This window comes from Salmo salar, chromosome 01 (genome assembly GCF_965601325.2).
Source record: "Salmo salar chromosome 01, fSalSal1, whole genome shotgun sequence".
NCBI classification, from domain to species: Eukaryota; Metazoa; Chordata; class Actinopteri; order Salmoniformes; family Salmonidae; genus Salmo; species Salmo salar.
This window is the reverse complement of record NC_138291.1, coordinates 68,718,794-68,740,148: the sequence shown is the minus strand read 5'-3', so window position 1 is coordinate 68,740,148 and position 21,355 is coordinate 68,718,794. Positions and strand designations below refer to the sequence as shown.

The 21,355-nt window shown below is 40.6% G+C and overlaps 1 protein-coding gene across 1 annotated transcript in view; it reads right to left on the bottom strand.

The window, feature by feature from the left end:
• Window positions 1-21,355, bottom strand: part of LOC106607602 (glutamate receptor ionotropic, delta-1) — a 483,227-nt gene that overhangs the window by 62,262 nt on the left and 399,610 nt on the right. The window contains exons 9-11 of the mRNA XM_014204697.3: window positions 5,400-5,501; window positions 1,496-1,693; window positions 124-445 (exon numbers count right to left, since the gene is read on the bottom strand). Coding sequence (XP_014060172.3) covers window positions 124-445; window positions 1,496-1,693; window positions 5,400-5,501 — 622 coding nt within the window. The remainder of the gene's footprint in view (window positions 1-123; window positions 446-1,495; window positions 1,694-5,399; window positions 5,502-21,355) is intronic.

Below are 21,355 nucleotides of genomic sequence, written 5' to 3'. Positions count from 1 at the left end.
GTCACTGTTTTGTTGTCAGTGATATTGTACCAAGTAAGCATTTTACTGCATATGAAGCGACTTTGATGCAAGATGCTGGTGTCCCCTCTTTCCTCTCTTGTGATGCCACAGTACCAAGCTCACCTTGCTGCACAAAAGCTCCATAGACAATCCAGATGGCGCTCTGGAGGGAGGTGGACACAGAGGTGGCCTGGTGTCCCCCTGGGGGACGGACCGACTGGACCCGCCTCAAGATGAAGATCATGACACCGACCACGGGGATGGCGGCTGCGATGCACGCCCAAACGGCCAGATCAAAGGGTGCCAGGAGAGAGAAGATATTGATCTTCTCCTCCGACTTCCTCATCAGAATCCCCACAGAGTAGTCCAAGTAGCGCTTGCTGAAGTCCACCACACTCTCCCTCTCTGGAGTTATAGTGATGGCTGATACTGCCAAGTCTGCTCGCTGTGGATGGATAGAGAGATAGATCAGTTACAGCCCTGAAAATACATTCAAGCTGTTGGTTCTGAGATAATACTCTGTTTGTTGATGTTTGCCATTTCATGGTTACAGAAAAAAAGTTAATAAACCTGTAAAATAGCTGTCTGTTGTGGCTTTTTCTTTCGCTCTTTCTATTGTTATATGGGCTTGAAACTATAGCGTCACGATTTTCCCCTCTGTTCTTGTTCTATTTCACACAGCAGACGGCCATGCAGACCTATAGAAGCCATACAGATTCCACATGCCAATTAACTCAATTATTTTATTGTAAAGCTTTATTGTAAAGGCTAATCTCACATGACAGATTTACAGTACATTGATCACATGTTGCTAGTATCTTTTTTTCTAATTTCACAGCAGTATCAACACTGGTTTTGGACACCTGCTGATAGAGTGAGACCCTATGACAGAAATCATGTCTGGATTGTTGGGATGAACACTATCTCAAGGCCATAATCAAAGATAAATTCTCCCTTCATGAAGTGATAATGTCCGCAAAGTATTGTTAGCGTGAAAGGCTGAAAAGTAGCTCACCTGGGCTGCATTCTCTGCAGCAAGTTCACTTACAGGAAATTACAGGGACTTACACATTGCACAACAGTCTTATTTCTACCTGTGATTCTCTACTCCATTGGGTGATATAATTGTCCCCTGACCACTCACTGCCCTACTGTTAGCATTGTTAGCCTGCTGAGTTGAAGTCCCTCCTGCACTGGTGACTGCTTTGTCTAGAGCAGCCTGATTGTCAGCCTGATGGCCAGACTGTAGTGGGGCCACTCTGATGCAAACATCATTGGCCTTAACAGATCTGCCACAATAGCGAGTCATCACACTGTGCAGTGACTATCTTTCCATGAAGACCAAAACTATAATGTACTCCACTGTGTCAAGGCTACAGTCAGCTACTCAGGGAGGAAAGAACTGCAGCAATTGGGAAAGACGATGTAAACAGCAAACTATCGATCAACCTCCAAAACAAACAGTACAAACTCCAGTTGTGGTGGACAGACTTACCTTACTGATGAGCTCTCCTATCATGCCGTTCCAGGAGCCGTTGAAGGTAGGGGTTCCATACTTTCCATCGGCCACCTGGTAAATCTCATACTTGAAGCCCAGGATCTTGCCCAGAGCATCCAGAACATCGATGGAGAAGCCTTTGTAGCGTTTAGGCTGCCCAAGAATGTTCTCAGCTACCATCACAAAGGGTTCCTCCTGTTGGATAACATATAGAACACAACATAATTTGGGTTTAGAAGTTCAACTTTACTTTGACTAAATGCCGTGGCTCAAAAACATACAGATATAGAGTATTCATGAAGGCAAAAGTTTAAACACTACTGTACATTTGACAAAGTGTTCGTGTGCATTAAATCACAGTCCCATCATTTGTCAGAATGCCAGCGTGGTTCATAAACGGGTCCAGTTCAACCGAAAAATTATTTTTTGTCATTCCGGACTTTTGGGTGACAACTTTATGAAGACCAGCTGCAAGTCAAACTTCATCTTCATAAAGTGTTTCCTGGGTGTCTGTTGACCTGTAACAGCCAGTGTTGTGGAGACGTGTGACACTTAATCAGGCAGAAATTACCATTCTAAATGTACTGAGGCAAACAATGGCTCTTCTTTATGGGAGAGTGTCAGGGATGAATTGAATGGGTGGAAAAGAGAGTTGAGGAGGAGAGCTGCTGGGGTGGATTGGAAAAACTACATGAATTAAACAGAGCTGCCAAGAGGAAGCCAAGCAGAACTTATGTGAATAAGAATGGGGCAGGTAAATCTTGTGTGAAGAGAGAGAGCAGAATGGTAGCGGACAAGCAGCAAAGGAGGAGCTGTATTGTATGGTTGCCCTTACAGGAAAAAAAAAAACATTATTTCACATGTGGAAAATCACATGTTAAACATTTTACATGTTTTTGGAACAATTCACATGTTCACATTTTCTTGTGTAGTAGTATGTTATCCAGCCTGGTCTCATAGACTAGACGTAAAGGTAAAGGTAAATCCGAGACACTCTAATTAGTATTAGATGTTAATGTACGTTTGGTATGGTTACATAAGACCGATTGTTACTTAAGGGTGGATCTGTGGATGTACAACGTGAACGTCTAGCAACCCAAAGTTTGCGAGTTCAAATCTCATCATGGACAACTTTTGCATTTTAGCTAATTAGAAACTTTTCAACTACTTACTACTTTTTAGCTACTTAACAACTACTTAGCATGTTAGTTGAACCTTCCCATAATCCTATCCCTAACCCTTTTAGCTAACAATTTCCTTAACCCTTTTAACCTAACTCCTAATCTTAACCCTATCCCCTAATCCTAACCAACATTTGTAACATATCATACATATTGTACATTTTCAAATTAGTAACATATTGTATGTTTCGCAAATTCCTAACATATACACTACCGGTCAAAAGTTTTAGAACACCTACTCAATCAAGCGTGTTTATTTTTACTATTGTCTACATTGTAGAATAATAGTGAAGACATCAAAACTATGAAATAACACATATGGAATCATGTAGTAACCAAAAAAGTGTTAAACAAGTCAAAACATATTTTATATTTGAGATTCTTCAAATAGCCACCCTTTGCCTTGATGACAGCTTTGCACACTCTTGGCATTCTCTCAACCAGCTTTAAAAAAATTAAAAATTAAAAAGGGAGGACCAAACCCTCCCCTAACCCGGACGGCGCTGTGCCAATTGTGTTCCGCCCTATGGGACTCCCGATCACTGACAGTTGTGATACAGCCCGGGATTGACGCCTCTAGTACTGCAATGCCTTAGACCACTGCGCCACTCAGGAGCTTCATGAGATAGTCATCTGGAATGCATTTCAATTAACAGGTGTGCCTTAAAAGTTATTTGTGGAATTTCTTTACTTCTTAAAGCCAATCAGTTGTGTTGTGACAAGGTTGGGGGTGGTATAAAGAAGATAGCCATATTTGGTAAAAGACCAAGTCCATATTATGGCAAGAACAGCTCAAATAAGCAAAGAGAAATGAGTCCATCATTACTTTAAGACACGAACGTCAGTCAATACGGAACATTTCAAGAACTTTGATAGTTTCTTCAAGTGCAGTCGTAAAAACCATCAAGCACTAAGGTGAAACTGGCTCTCATGAGGACCACCACAGGAATGGATGACCCAGAGTTACCTCAGAATTTGCAGCCCAAATAAATGCTTCACAGAGTTCAAGCAACAGACACATTAACTGTTTAGAGGAGACTGTGAATCAGGTTTTCATGGTCAAATTGCTGTAAAGAAACCACTATTCAATAAGAAGATACTTGTTTGGGCAAAGAAACACTAGCAACAGACATTGGAACGGTGGAAATTTGCCCTTTGGTCTGGAGTCCAATTTTTGGTTCCAACCGCCGTGTCATTGTGAGATGTGGTGTGGGTGAACCGATGATCTCTGCAGGTGTATTTCCCACCGTAAAGCATGGAGGAGGTGTTATGGTTTGGGGGTACTTTGCTGGTGACACTGTCTGTGATTTATTTTGAATTCAAGGCACACTTAACCAGCATGGCTACCACAGCATTCTGCAGCGATACGCCATCCCATCTGGCTTGGGCTTAGTGGAACTATCATTTGTTTTTCAACAGGACAATGACCCAACACACCTCCAGGCTGTGTAAGGGATATTTGACCAAGAAGCTGAGTTATGAAGTGCTGCATCAGATGACCTGGCCTCCACAATCCCCCAACCAAATTGAGATGGTTTGGGATGAGTTGGACCGCAGAGTAAAGGAAAAGCAGCCAACAAGTGCTCAGCATATGTGGGAACTCCTTCAAGACTATTTGAAAAGCATTCCAAGTTGTCACACTGGTGTAAAGGATTTTGGAGAAAGGCGCAGGAATACACAATAGGGGTTTTTAATACACCCAAAACAAACACGTGTAGAAAAACACTGGGCTGTACCCAAACAAAAGAGCGAGGGTAAACCTCATTGAACGACACGATACCCGTAATGCACAATATAAAGCACGCAGCATAACAGCTGCATCAACACATAGGTACTCACACCACCAACGGACATGGGAACAATAAACAACAAAGATAGAGGGAACAGAGGGCACATATATAACATACTAATCAGGGGAAATGGAAACCAGGTGTGTGTAATCAGGCAAGACAGTCCAGGGTTGATGATAATGAATCCCGTTCAGTGAAGCCTAGAAAGCCGGTGACGTAGACTTCCTGAACTGGTGAACAGAATGAGCATCAGTACCAGGGGATCCGTGACACAGATGAAGCTGGTTGAGCGATTGCCAAGAGAGTGCGAAACAGTCAACAAAGAAAACGGTGGCCATTTGAAGAATCTCAAATATAAAATGTATTTTGATTTGTTCAACACTTATTTGGTTACTACATGATTCCATATGGGTTATTTAATACTTTTGATGTCTTCACTATTATTCTACAATGTAGAAAATAGTAATAATAAAGAAAAATCCTTGAATGAGTAGGTGTTCTAAAACTTTTGACCGGTAGTGTAATACAAAGTGTAATTCGTAACATATACAAAATGGGTGATGGACACCCACAAATTAAAACAAACCATATGAAAAGTAACATATACTGACTGGAGTCTCTCGTATTTACATAAAGAATAATATAAAATGCTCTGAGACCAAGTTGTGTTATCACAGGTTGCTTTACATGTTGTCACATGTTATCACATTAACTTGACATAAGATCATGTGATCACATTAAAACATTTGTATTTGGAACATGTGTTTTTTTCTGTAAGGGTGGAGTAGATCCACAGAGCCAGATGAAGAAGAAGAGCCAGATCTCACATTATGTTCTAATCCTACACAGGAAGTGACACGGTGACCAGACAAGAGTATAGCAGCATCAAGTGGCAAGTTGGTATAGTGTTGGTAGTGAGTAAGCACTTACTAGTAATGTTACCACCTTGACCATCACTCCTTGCATGCCGTTCTCTATCCGACTCTCCTTTAGACTACCGTTCAGCCCACGAGTTGAGTCCCAAGTCGCCAACTGAGAGAGAGGATGGGAAAGTGAGAGTGTCTGCAATAAAATCAAACAATCTATTAATTTCAGTGAAAACTCAATGGGGTGTGTGATGACTAATCTAATCACCATAGTTGGCACACAAGACTCAATCACTTTTAAGAAATGCAGGGAACTGGCCATGCAAACAGGGTTGGGTAGGTTACTTTCTAAATGTAATCCATTACAGTTACTAGTTACCTGTCCAAAATTGTAATCAGTAACGTAACTTCCAAATTACCAAAACTCAGTAACGTGATCTGATTACATTCAGTTACTTTTAGATGACTTTCCCCTTAAGAGGTATTAGAAGAAGACAAAAATGTATGTTACCAATTGAACCACATCTAGTGCAAAATAAATCAATGTTAAAGTTTACATAGCTGGCCATATTTGGATGTTAGTTTTTACTTTATGGGTTGGTTATGTAGGTTCTTTCTAACCCATTGCTTTCTACTACAAATAATAATACGATTCAATTATATCTTTACATTAAAAACCAAAGTCTATCAGAATTCCAGTCATTCCAATAAATGTTATTCCCCTTGATTTTCAAGAATAGGACTTGGAAATATGGAAATATAGATTAGCCAAATTGTTTTACCTGAGCATGACCCCAAAACTAAGGACTTATTAGCCAGCCCTACTCTGTTTATGATTTTGTTGTCATGGAGGACTGATTGGGCTCATTGATTCAAGTTGAAAAATAAATGCTGCGCTCATGGAAAGGCATGCTTTGAGCACTACTGAAAAGTGCTATGCTAGTGCTATGCCATATGCTGCATTTGCTATAGGCCTATTGTTTACCTTTCGGTTGGTGACACTTTGATATGTTGTTAATTAATATGAAGCTGTTTAAAGGGCAAATCCACAGATGGAACAGAAACAATAACAAAACGATCGAATACACATCTATGGGTGCAAGGAATGACCATCCATGATATCAAAATTATTGTTTTAAGCATGTTATGAGGCTATACAGTGTTTGTTTACATTTACAATGTTTACAAACATTGGAGAGAAAAAAAAGCTTATATTTTGGGTTTTCATGTAGTGTGACAGTTGAACTAAGCTCATGAGGCATTTCTACCTTATATTCTTCAAGAATCAACGGATATATACAGTATCTCACAAAAGTGAGTACACCCCTCACATTTTTGTAAATATTTGAGTATATCTTTTCATGTGACAACACTGAAGAAATGACACTTTGCTACAATGTGAAGTAGTGAGTGTACAGCTTGTATAACAGTGTAGATTTGCTGTCCCCTCAAAATAACTCAACACACAGCCATTAATGTCTAAACCGCTGGCAACAAAAGTGAGTACACCCCTAAGTGAAAATGTCCAAAATGGGCCCAATTAGCCATTTTCCCTCCCCGGTGTCATGTGACTCGTTAGTGGTACAAGGTGTCAGGTGTGAATGGGGAGCAGGTGTGTTAAATTTGGTGTCATCGCGCTCACACTCCCTCATACTGAAGTTCAACATGGCACCTCATGGCAAAGAACTCTCTGAGGATCTGAAAAAAAGAATTGTTGCTCTACATAAAGATGGCCTTGGCTATAAGAAGATTGCCAAGACCCTGAAACTGAGCTGCAGCACGGTGGCCAAGACCATACAGCGGTTTAACAGAACAGGTTCCACTCAGAACAGGCCTCGCCATGGTCGACCAAAGAAGTTGAGTGCACGTGCTCAGCGTCATATCCAGAGGTTGTCTTTGGGAAATAGACGTATGAGTGCTGCCAGCATTGCTGCAGAGGTTGAAGGGGTGGGGGGTCAGCCTGTCAGTGCTCAGACCATATGCCGCACACTGCATCAAATTGGTCTACATGGCTGTCGTCCCAGAAGGAAGCCTCTTCTAAAGATGATGCACAAGAAAGCCCGCAAACAGTTTGCTGAAGACAAGCAGACTAAGGACATGGATTACTGGAACCATGTCCTGTGGTCTGATGAGACCAAGATAAACTTATTTGGTTCAGATGGTGTCAAGCATGTGTGGCGGCAACCAGGTGAGGAGCACAAAGACAAGTGTGACTTGCCTACAGTCAAGCATGGTGGTGGGAGTGTCATGGTCTGGGGCTGCATGAGTGCTGCCGGCACTGGGGAGCTACAGTTCATTGAGGGAACCATGAATGCCAACATGTACTGTGACATACTGAAGCAGAGCATGATCCTCTCTCTTCGGAGACGGGGCCGCAGGGCAGTATTCCAACATGATAACGACCCCAAACACACCTCCATGACGACCACTGCCTTGTTAAAGAAGCTGAGGGTAAAGGTGATGGACTGGCCAAGCATGTCTCCAGACCTAAACCCTATTGAGCATCTGTGGGGCATCCTCAAACGGAAGGTGGAGGAGTGCAAGGTCTCTAACATCCACCAGCTCCGTGATGTCGTCATGGAGGAGTGGAAGAGGACTCCAGTGGCAACCTATGAAGCTCTGGTGAACTCCATGCCCAAGAGGGTTAAGGCAGTGCTGGAAAATGTTTGTGGCCACACAAAATATTGACACTTTGGGCTCAATTTGGATATTTTCACTTAGGGGTGTACTCACTTTTGTTGCCAGCGGTTTAGATATTAATGGCTGTGTGTTGTGTTATTTTGAGGAGACAGCAAATTTACACTGTTAAACAAGCTGTACACTCACTACTTTACATTGCAGCAAAGTGTCATTTCTTCAGTGTTGTCACATGAAACGATATACTCAAATATTTACAAAAATGTGAGGGGTGTACTCACTTTTGTGAGATACTGTATATATATATATATATATATATATATGATTCACATCAATGCGCTATGTAGATATAAATAATAAGTGACATCCATATCGCCGTAGACTACACCACTGCTGTCATCCTTACCTCCAAGCGTTTATTCAAATTGGATAATCTTTGGATGCCGACAGCAGTCGCACCATTGGAAGACATAGCTTGGACTAGAGGTCGACCGTTAATCGGAATGGCCGATTAATTAGGGCCGATTTCAAGTTTTCATAACAATCAGTAATCGGTATTTTTGGCCACCGATTTGACGTTTTATTTTTATTTTTAAGAAATAATTTTAACTACGCAAGTCAGTTAAGAACACATTCTTATTTTCAATGACGGCCTAGGAACGGTGGGTTAACTGCCTTGTTCAGGGGCAGAACGACAGATTTTTACCTTGTAAGGTTAGGGATTCAATCTTGCAACCTTACGGTTAACTAGTCCAACGTTCTAACCACCTGCTTTACATTGCACTCCACGAAGAGCCTGCCTGTTACGCGAATGCAGTAAGAAGCCAAGGTAAGTTGCTAGCTAGCATTAAACTTATCTTATAAAAAACAATCAATCAATCATAATCACTAGTTAACTACACATGGTTGATGATATTAGTTTATCTAGCCTGTCCTGCGTTGCATATAATTGATGCGGTGCGCATTTGCGAAAAAGGACTGTCGTTGCTCCAACTTGTACTTAACCATAAACATCAATGTCTTTCTTAAAATCAATACACAAGTATATATTTTTAAACCTGCATATTTAGTTAATATTGCCTGCTAACATGAATTTATTTTAACTAGGGAAAATGTGTCACCTCTGCAACAGAGTCAGGGTATATGCAGCAGTTTGGGCCGCCTGGCTCGTTGCGAACTGTGTGAATACTATTTCTTCCTAACAAAGACAGCCAACTTCGCCAAACGGGGGATGATTTAACAAAAGCGCATTTGCGAAAAAAGCACAATCGTTGCACGACTGTACCTAACCATAAACATCAATGCCTTTCTTAAAATCAATACACAGAATTATATATGTTTAAACCTGCATATTTAGCTAAAAGAAATCCAGGTTAGCAGGCAATATTAACCAGGTGAAATTGTGTCACTTCTCTTCCGTTCATTGCACGCGGAGTCAGGGTATATGCAACAGTTTGGGCCGCCTGGCTCGTTGCGAACTAATTTGTCAGAATTTTACGTAATTATGACATAACATTGAAGGTTGTGCAATGTAACAGGAATATTTAGACTTATGGATGAAAATACGGAAAGGTTCCGTATTTCACTGAAAGAATTAACGTGATAGTTTCCGGATTCGACCATATTAATGACCTAAGGCTTGTATTTCTGTGTTATTATGTTATAATTAAGTCTATGATTTGATAGAGCAGTCTGACTGAGCGATGGTAGGCACCAGTAGGCTCGTAAGCATTCATTCAAAACAGCACTTTCGTGCGTTTTGCCAGCAGCTCTTCGCAATGCATTGCGCTGTTTATGACTTCAAGCCTATCAACTCCCAAGATTAGGCTGGTGTAACCGATGTGAAATGGCTAGCTAGTTAGCCGGGTGCACGCTAATAGCGTATCAAACGTCACTCGCTCCTAGACTTGGAGTAGTTGTTTCCCTTGCTCTACATGGGTAACGCTGCTTCGAGGGTGGCTGTTGTCGATGTGTTCCTGGTTTGAGCCCAGGTAGGAGCAAGGAGAGGGACAGAAGCTATACTGTTACACTGGCAATACTAAAGTGCCTATAAGAACATCCAATACTCAAAGGTATATGAAATACAAATTGTATAGAGAGAAATAGTCCTATAATTCCTATAATAACTACAACCTAAAACTTCTTACCTGGGAATATGTAATCTGATTACAATATTTTTGCTGGTAATGTAACGGATTACAGTTACCATTTTTTGTAATCCCTTATATGTAACAGATTACATGTAATCCGTTACTCCACAACCCTGCATGCAAATATATGAGCTGGTCACCAAGGCAACAAGTGCAGCCTCTAGCATGGTAACAGGGTCCTCTTTCAAAATACTGCATCAGTCACACAACTTGCAACCATACTGAGGTAGTACGGACTCCGCAACATATGGCAATGGATGCTGTTCGCTAAAGTTGATGGTGGTGATGACATTGATGGTGATGATAATGATGATGACAATGGAGGTGGTGACAATGACAATGCACTGCAAGGGTTACAAATAAAACAAAAACATGATTATAATTATCTGAGAGAAATATAATAGCTTGATCTACAGCGTGTACATTTTTTTCTAATCTTTCACACAAACATATTAATGTCCTCATGTGCCTTCACTGTGCTTCACCTAGTGCAATATGATGCATTATGCAACCAATACAAAGCCATTAATGCCAGTTTGTCATGGAATCTCTCTGGTTTGACAGGATGACAGGAAATAAAAGCATAATACACATTCTATTAGTTTAACCACCTCACTGAATCCAATCATGTCATACAGCTACAGCATCAAAACCATCACTCTGTTTTGGCTACCTTTTCACCTTACAGGGGAAGTAAAAGTTTTTCTTTCCTGATAAATTCTTAATCACAGCTGCTAGCTGGACTAAGAACTGGCACATCTTTGGTACTAGCCTGGGGACCAAGCTGACATGACAAGAGAGCTGGCCTTAGGCCAGACACCAGGACTGTATCTAAACACAGAGCATAGCTCAGTCATCCACATGCAGCATGTCCGCTCTGCACAGCCTTCCTGCTGCCTACAGGCTATTGCAACAAAGGTGGGCCAAAATTAGAATGGAAAGATAGTTTCAAAAGTAATATAACCCACTTTAATTATCAGCCCCTTACAAATCATGTTAATACAAACAAATATATATATATATATATATTTTTGTTTGTTCCAAACACAAACTTTTTTCCACTTTCTATAAGACTAGGACATTTGAATGAATGAATTGGCTCATTATAGCAAAGCTTTATTTCACAAAGTGAATCCCTTTTAGGACTATGCCCTGTGGTCCACTATTCAAACTAACCAATTTCTATGAAAAGTCAGTAAAGATCATGAAGTCTTTGTTCTGCGCTTTAATAGAGTCTTTGTTCTCTGCTTTAATATGACACACAATCATACACTGAATATTATCTATTGTCTAGTATTATTGATGAAGGATGTTGTAACACCCTGTGCAACAGAGTGGACCTTCCAGTGCAGGAGACCTTACAACTTCCATTTACAATGAAGGACATCAGTAACACAGGAGAGGAAAACGAGAAAGAGGAATGGGATATCAAAATCCTGAACCAAACTTCATGGGTTATTTTAAGACTTGGGGATTTCATCACAAGCCCAACTCTGAACATTGAAGACTGATAGTGTTATGAAATATTGAGTGCTCCCTTGCTCATCCCCTCTTTCCTTTTCTCTCGAATTGAACATGATTTGTTGAGTTCAAAAGAGATTTAAAAAAAAACAACATCTATGTAGTTTGAAAAGCCAGGTTTTTCTTGCCGTGTACAGTTGAGGTCGAAAGTTTACATGCACTTAGGTTGGAGTCATTAAAACTATTTTTTTAACCACTCCACAAATTTCTTGTAAACAAACTATAGTTTTGGCAAGTCGGTTAGGACATCTACTTTGTGCAAAACACAAGTAATTTTTCCAACAATTGTTTACAGACCGATTATTTCACTTATAATTCACTGTATCACAATTCCAGTGGGTCAGAAGTTTACATACACTAAGTGACTGCATTTAAACAGCTTGGAAAATTCCAGAAAATGATGTCATGGCTTTAGAAGATTCTGATTGACATCATTTGAGTCAATTGGAGGTGTACCTGTGGATGTATTTCAAGGCCTACCTTCAAACTCTGTGCTTATTTGCTTGACATCATGCGAAAATCAAAAGAAATCAGCCAAGACCTCCGAAAAAAAATTGTAGACCTCCACAAGTCTGGTTCATCCTTGGGAGCAATTTCCAAATGCCTGAAGGTAACACGTTCATCTGTACAAACAATAGTACGCAAGTATAAATACCATGGGACCAAGCAGCCGTCATACTGCTCAGGAAGAAGATGCATTCTGTCTCCTAGAGATGGATGTACTTTGGCGCGAAAAGTGCAAACCAATCCCAGAACAACAGCAAAGGACTTGGTGAAGATGCTGGAGGAAACAGGTACAAAAGTATCTATATCCACAGTAAAACGAGTCCTATATTGACATAAGCTGAAAGGCCGCTCAGCAAGGAAGAAGCCACTGCTCTAAAACCGACATAAAAAATCCGGACTATGGTTTGCAACTGCACATGGGGACAAAGATCGTACTTTTTGGAGAAATGTCCTCTGGTCTGATGAAACAAAAATAGAACTGTTTGGCCATAATGACCATCTTTATGTTTGGAGGAAAAAGGGGGAGGCTTGCAAGCCGAAGAACACCATCCCAACCATGAAGCACGGGGTGGCAGCGTAATGTTGTGGGGGTGCTTTGCTGCAGGAAGGACTGGTGCTCTTCACAAAATAGATAGCATCATGAGGAAGGACAATTATGTGGATATATTGAAGCAACATCTTAAGACATCTGTCAGGATGTTAAAGCTTGGTCGCAAATGGGTCTCCAAATGGACAATGACCCCATGCATACTTCCAAAATTGTGGCAAAATGGCTTAAGGACAACAAAGTCAAGGTATTAGAGTAGCCATCACAAAGCCTTGACCTCAATCCTATAGAAAATATGTGGGCAGAACTGAAAAAGCGTGTGCGAGCAAGGAGGCCTAACAACCTGACTCACTTACACCAGCTCTGTCAGAAGGCATGGGCCAACATTTACCCAACTTATTGTGGGAAGCTTGTGGAAGAATATCCAAAATGTTTGACCCAAGTTAAACAATTTAAAAGCAATGCTACCGAATACTAATTGAGTGTTTGTAAACTTCTGACCCACTGGGAATGTGATGAAAGAAATAAAAGCTGAAATAAATCATTCTCTCTACTATTATTCTGACATTTCACATTCTTACAATAAAGTGGTGATCCTAACTGACCTAACACAGGGAATGTTTATTAGGGTTAAATGTCAGGAATTTTGAAAAACTGAGTTCAAATGTATTTGGCTAAGGTGTATGTAAACTTCCGACTTCAACTGTATGCATCAGTGCTTATGCAAAGCATGGTGAGACTGTTACAATCAAAGTATACTTTTGGTAAACACATTTGTTTATACACGCCTACTGTGCAGTTTACAAAGCAGGATCAATGTCAGTAATGTGGATTCTGTGAGGAAGCATTTGTCTGTCATTACCGACAATGTAAGCTTAAACATAAACCACAAACATATTTAGATCAATGTCAATACATTCAGGACAGAACACACTCTGTGACTGTACAAACGCTATGTCCAAATAGAAAATACAAACAAAGGGATAGTGATGATTTGATGTAACTTTATCTGAGTATGTTTTTTATCCTTCAAAGCTACATTCTATGGATCAGCCTCAGACCTTCGGATTATGCTGCAGAACAGGGGACTATCATACTCATGCTTTATATTTTATCACTGTACAAAGAAAGTCTGCATGCTTCTCTGACTTCCAAAGACAGGGTATTCATCTTGCTGTGCTTATATAGGTAATTCATCTGGTGTCTGGCTGGGATGCTGCTATCAATATTAGATTGTCTATTAAACTCTATTACAGTACAATGTTTGTTCTATAACATAAAAACATATCAATGTACACCCTTCTAATGAAATTGTATAAGACTGTGCATGTTATTTGGTGTGTGAGAGAGTGGGAAGGGGTGTTGTATCAAACTACCATGTTTACATGGTAGCTTGGAATGCCATTCATATATTCATGAATAACAATCTAGTCTAATATATCTGTGTTCATATGGTCCTCGTGTGTGTGTGTGAGTGTTAAATGTCACTGCTTTCTCCCTGCTTCACATGGGGCTATTTTCCCCATGAGTGGGCAGGTCCTCCGGGGACAGATAACTCTCTCCAGGCCCTTTACTAAAGAGGAACACTTCTACTACACACATCTCTGCATACAGAGGTCATATGAAAGACCTCAGACACAAACATGTCCTTTGTAACATGCAGATAACAGATAAGGGGGGTAAAAATGTAACAAAATGTAATGACTTTTTTTTTTACAATCAATGTATTTATTTGTAACACTTTACAGTACATTTAGATTGCACTTGCGTGTGTGTCTCAGCACAGAGATGAACACAGAATAACTTAGTTTGATCTAGATTGAACAAATAATAAGGGGAGCCATTGATTTATAGGATCATATTTCAGGAACAGTAGAGAAACACAAAATATAATTTTCTTCTTCTTCGAAAGTAAATGTTACTGTGACAGCTACAGAATATGACAGCTATTGACACTGATATGGTAGCTGCAGGCTTATCTAGTTTCTAACTATCCATAATAGAACTCCACAATACTCAAATGGTTTAACAATTACATTCAAAACGACATAATCATCTCAAGCATCACCTTCAAAGTTAGCAAGGGAATATACTGTTCACTTTCACAGTCCCCTCCAAAATGCCTCATTAAAACAAAGTTTCCCTTGTTTGAACTATTTGGAGTCTCCATTTCCACCGTCAGCTCCAGAAGCCTGATGTTTACATATCGACATCCCCCATTACACCACCAAGATCCTTATCGACCACACCGCTCAGTCTACCACTCAGTCTGCCATTCAGTGTGTGTATGTGTGTGTGTGTGTGTGTGTAGGGAGGTCTTTCTGCATATTTTTTTAGCACCATGGTTGCCTTTGTCTCTCTTAAAGGACAAGTAACTTTTTTGAACCAAATCTCTATTTTTGGGGGGGTTTGAGAAACTTACCCCAACAGCAATAGACCTCCTCGTGCATTTCCATGTTCAAGCATGTGCATGCTTTCTCATATCACCACAATGAGAACGAGAAAGCCCGCGCATGCTCGCACACTGTTGCGCTCGAGTCCAACAAAATGGAATATAACATTGCGGACGAAATTCAAAATGACACTATTTCATGTGTACAACATCTAAAGACCTGCATTACTATATTGAGAGCGTTGTCGTTTCTAAAATTACGTATTTAGGTGTTTTTGGAGGCTTTGTTCATGTTTTAGCTCTGCCCCTTCAACTGAAGAACGAACATGAGAAAGTCTATTGCTGGTTGGCTAAGTTTTTCAAAACCTTGTGAAATTCCCCTAAAAGTTCCTGGACACCTCTATAACATGCTATTTACATAAAACATTTGATTTTGTTGAAAATAAGTGAACTTGTCCTTTAACTGGGACACCCCCGGAATTTTGCCAACAAAATGTATAATACCTAACAACTCAAAATAGGACTACTTAATAATGTTAGATCCCTCACTTACAAGTCAGTCATAGTCAATGAACTAATCACTAATCATAAATGTGATGTGATTTACCTGTCTGAAACATTGCTTAAGCCTGATGAATTTCCTGAGTTAAATGAGGCCTGCCCTCCTGGTTACGCTAGTGAGCATATCCCCCGTGCATTCCACAAAGGCGGAGGTGTTGCTACCATTTTTGATAGCAAATTTCATTGTCTGAGGTTCTAGTCATGAAATCTATGCAGCCTACCCAATTCCTTTTTATAGCTACTGTTTACAGGCCTCCTGGTCCGTATACAGCATTCCTCACTGAGTTCCCTAAATTCCTATCTGACCCTGTAGTCAAGGCAGAAAATATTACATTTTTTCATAACTTCAATATTCACATGAAGAACTCCACAGACCCACTCCAAAAGGCTTTCAGAGCCATCACAGACTCAGTGGGTTTTATCCAACATGTCTCGGGACTTAAGCATTGCCAAAATCATACCCTGGATCTAGTTTTGTCCCGTGGAATAGATTTACTGGATCAAAATGTTTTTCCTCATAATTCTGGACTATGGTACCACCATCTTATTACATTTGCAATCGCAACAAATAATTTGCTTATACTCCAACCAAGGATTATCAAAAGCCGCGCTGTAAATTCTCGGAAGACCCAAAGATTCCTTGATGCCCTTCCAGACTCCCTCCACCCACTCAAGGTTGTCAGAGTACAAAAATCACTTAACAGCTGCCTGAACAACCTATTTTTCCAACCTGATTGAGGAGAATAGAAAAAATCCCCCCCCCCCCAAAAAAATGTATACTGTCGCAAAGCTAAATAAAAAGCAGCATTCCCCTAGTGAGGTTGGCGTTCACTTCGCTTCTGTCACGTCCTGACCAGCAGAGGGTGTTGTTGTGTAGTTTTGGTCAGGACGTGGCAGAGTATGTCTGTGTATGTGTGTTCTGGGTGTTGTATTTCTATGTGGGTCTGTGTGGCTCCCGATCAGGGACAGCTGGTTATCGTTGTTCCTGATTGGGAGTCATATAATTAGGAGTATGTTTGTCACTTGGGGTTGTGGGTGGTTGTGCTAACACTGCTAGTCTTTGGTATGTACGTAGCCTGTTGTTAGTCGTTTTTTTTTTGTTTTTCCCGTGGATACTTTGCTCTTATATATTAAAAAAGATGAGTATCTACATTTCACCTGCTGCAGTTTGGTCTCTTCAACACGGCTGTAATTATGACAACTTCAGCACTGATGAATTCATGAACTTCTTCAACGAAAAGATAATGATCATTAAACTACTGAAAGAGCTACTTCCTGTGCTTGGCATTCTTATGTTGAAAGAGATCTGCTTTAGATCTGAAAATGAATCTATATGGTTGTACAGTCATCTCAAATATAAATTAACCTGTTATGGCTAGGGGGCAGTATTTTCACGGCCGGATAAAAAACGTACCCAATTTAATCTGATTATTACTCTTGCCCAGAAACTAGAATATGCATATAATTATTAGCTTTGGATAGAAAACACTCCAAAGTTTCTAAAACTGTTTGAATGGTGTCTGTGAGTATAACAGAACTCATATGGCAGGCAAAAACCTGAGAAAAATCCAACCAGGAAGTGGAAAGTCCGAGAATTGGCCAAAACCTGAGAAGATTCTGTACAGGAAGTACCCTGTCTGACCATTTCTTGGCCTTCTTGATTATCTCTATCCAGTACAGGGGATCTCTGCTGTTACGTGACACTTCCTACGGCTCCCATGGGCTCTCAGAAGGCGGCAAAAAGCTGAATGATATTGAGTCAGCCCCTGGCTGAAAAACATTAGCGCGTTTGGATAGTGGCCAGTCACAGTACTATGAGACTCAGGCTCGTGCACGAGGGGATCCCATGCTTTTATTTTCTCTCTCTTTTGTACGTAAACACGCTTTCCCGGTCGGAATATTATCGCTTTTTTACGAGAAAAATGGCATAAAAAATGATTTTAAACAGCGGTTGACATGCTTCGAAGTACGGTAATGGAATATTTAGAATTTTTTTGGTCATGGATTATTTTGAACCAAACCAACATTTGTTAATGAAGTAGCAGTCCTGGGAGTGCATTCTGACGAAGAACACCAAAGGTAATCAAACTTTTCTAATAGTAAATTGGAGTTTGGTCAGGGCTAAACTTGGTGGGTGTCTAAATAGCTAGCCGTGATGGCTGGGCTATCTACTCAGAATATTGCAAAATGTGCTTTCACCGAAAAGCTATTTTAAAATCGGACATCTCGATTGCACAAAGGAGTTCTGTATCTATAATTCTTAAAATAATTGTTATGTTTTTTGTGAACGTTTATCGTGAGTAATTTAGTAAATTCACCGGAGGTTTGCGGGGGGTATGCTAGTTCTGAACGTCACATGCTAATGTAAAAAGCTGTTTTTTGATATAAATATGAACTTGATTGAACAAAACATGCATGTATTGTATAACATAATGTCCTAGGTGTGTCATCTGATGAAGATCATCAAAGGTTAGTGCTGCATTTAGCTGTGGTTTTGTTTTTTGTGACATTATATGCTAGCTGGAAAAATGGGTGTCTGATTATTTCTGGCTGGGTACTCTGCTGACATAATCTAATGTTTTGCTTTCGCTGTAAAGCCTTTTTGAAATCGGACAGTGTGGTTAGATAAAGGAGAGTCTTGTCTTAAAATGCTGTAAAATAGTCATATGTTTGAAAAATTGAAGTTTTTGTATTTTTGAGGAATTTGTAATTCGCGCCACGCCTATCATTGGATATTGGAGCAGGTGTTCCGCTAGCGGAACGTCTAGATGTAAGAGGTTTAAGGACCTTCGTGTTACTCTGGACCCTGATCTCTCCTTCGATGAACATATAAAAAATATTTCAAGAGCAGCGTTTTTTCATCTTTGTAACATTGCAAAAATCTGAAATGTTTTCTCCAAATTTGATGCAGAAAAGCTAAACCTTGTTTTGTCACTTCAAGATTACGCTGTACTTTCTGGCTACTCGGATAAGGCAGTAAATAAACTTCAGCTATTGCTAAATACTGCTGCTAGAATCTTGACTACAACCAACAAATTTTGATCATATTACCCCAGTGCTAGCCTCCCTACACTGGCTTCCTGTTAAGGCTAGGACTGATTTCAAGGTTTTACTGCTAACCTACTAAGCATTACATGGGCTTGCTCCTACCTATCTCACCAATTTGGTTCTGCCGTACCTACCTACACGTACGCTACGGTCACAAGACACAGGCCTACTTATTGTTCCTTGAATTTCAAAGCAAACAGCTGGAGGCTGTGCAAAGGCAATGGTATGACGAACCACCCTTGCTGTCTCTGCCTGGCCGGCTCCCCTTTCTCCACTGGGATTCTCTGCCTCTGACCCTTTTACAGTCTCCTGTATCTATGCTGCAATAGTCTATGTGCTGGGGGGCTAGTGTCAGTCTGTTATATCTTGTATAATTATCCTGTCTTATCTGGTGTCCTGTGTGAGCTTAGATATGTTCCCTCTAATTCTCCCATCTCTTTCTCTCTCACTCTCTCCCGTCCCAGAGGACCTGAGCCCTAGGACCATGCCTCAGGGACTACCTGGCCTGACGACTCCTGGCTGTCCCTATCATGCTGCTGACCCAGTTGCTGCTGTTCTGCCTGCAGCTGTTCTGATTGCAGCTGTTCTGTCTCGACCTTTAAATGCTTGGCTATGAAAAGCCAACTGACATTCACTCCCTTGGTCTCTCTTGAAGCCTCTACAATCACTGTGATTATTATTTGACCCTTAATGGCCATGTACTCTTATAAACTCAACCTGGCACGACCAGAAGAGGACTGGCCACCCCTCAGAGCCTGGTTCCTCTCTAGGTTTCTTCCTAGGTTCCTCCCTTTCTAGGGAGTTTTTCTTAGCCACCGTGCCTCTACATCTGTATTGCTTGCTCTCTGGTGTTTTAAGCTCGGTTTCTGTATAAGCACTTTGTGACAACTGCTGTTGTAAAAAGGGCTCTATAAATACATTTGATTGATTGATCGATAAACAACCTTAGCATAACTTTTGTTTTGAAAAGCTCCAAACCCTCATCGCTGGAATCATATCTCCTCTAATAAAGCAGAGACAGGTAGACGTGGCGCCTGTCTGTCATTGTAGCCTCCCAAAGGCCCCCACTACACCATCACTATGTTAAATGGAGATAGAGAATGAGAGAGGGAAGGAATGATAGTGAAAGATTACCTCTTGACTTTCCTGCAAAGAATACATTGCTCAGACAAGAGCCAATGAGAGTCATGGCGTATGGCCATGATGGAGGTCATATGTTACCCAAGGGACTTCTCTCTCTTACCTTTTTCTTGCTCTCTTCATCTTTTTGTCGTCCTTTCTATTTATATCTTTGTACGCTATTTATTCAGGAGGAATAACAGTGAAATTAATGGCTTTCAATGAGAAATATATGTAGGAACTCTAACAAAATCTGCTGACTGAATACAAGTTGACACATCAATATGATCAAATTAGAAAACAAGAACAACAACATACATCACTCAGCAGCACTGAGCGATAGCTAAAGAAAACTAAGTGTAGCAACCAGGAAATGGTATTTCAGTCTTCATTTGGTTCAGACCCAAATAGTCGCTTCATCTGAGAGCCATCAGGCCAGTGAGAAAATGGACTTAATGCAGATAAATGATGATGGAGGGGAGAGTGGTAGATAAAAACAACGGGGAGAATGGAGGAGAGGTAGGCAAGAGGACCAGAAAAGTGACATGTTAAAGGGAAACTTCACCGCTAGACACTATTTGGGGTGTTTTTCCAGTCTCCCTACATAATTCTGATTGATGAGAGGGTGTTTTAGACGTAATTATGCACTATAGCTGTATTTTTGAATTTTCGTGCCGGGAGAGTTCAACCAATGATGGCATTGGTTGATTGAGCCTGCTGTCTGATCTAAAAATGAATGGAGTCATGTTTTGTAACAATTATTGTGGCCACATTAGCAGCGAGTAGATATTGGGTTGTCCTTGTTCAATTGAGCCAATGTTCCTATCTGTCAGGACATTGCAGGATATCTGGGTTGTCTCATTTTCCTTGGCTTTGTAAAGACTACAGCCTGATGGGAGCCCTACTTCCTTGTTCCCACCATCGAAGGCAGGCTTTTCAAAACAGGGGAGGTACTAATTTACAGGTTCACCGAAGCTTTGTTACCGTGCACTATCTATCTGAGATTGCGAAATAATTAGCTACAATGGCATCTTCTGATGAGTCCTCTTTCCAAGAAGAGCTGACCGACAAGCCCTATTTATTTGAGCCGGAATACACTGAGGAGAAATTGAGACAGTGAGCAAAATAATGTGAGACCAGCAAGGAGTGGCTGCAGTCTACACAAGCTGGACCAGGACTCAGGAGGTCAAATGACAAACAAGTAAGTTGTTTTGCTGTCAGTAGCTAGCTAGCAATATACTGTAACCTCTCTTTTTACATAAGGCAGTGTAGTTCAGTACAGTACAATTTGGTGATTGATTTGTCCATAACCGGGCTTGCTAGTACCACTGCTGTCCAAGTTAACTAGCTAGCTAGCTAGCTGTGTTTCCTATACCTAAAATGTACTGTATTCTGACGGTCTAGCTAGTCAGCTAAACTGGATTTTCTTTGATGATGGCGGAGAGAAAAGGAATGACTTTGGCTTTATGACTCATACATTATTAATCTTGGAGTAACTATACCTGTGTGTTGTAGCTAGCTAGCTAATGTATGTCTGT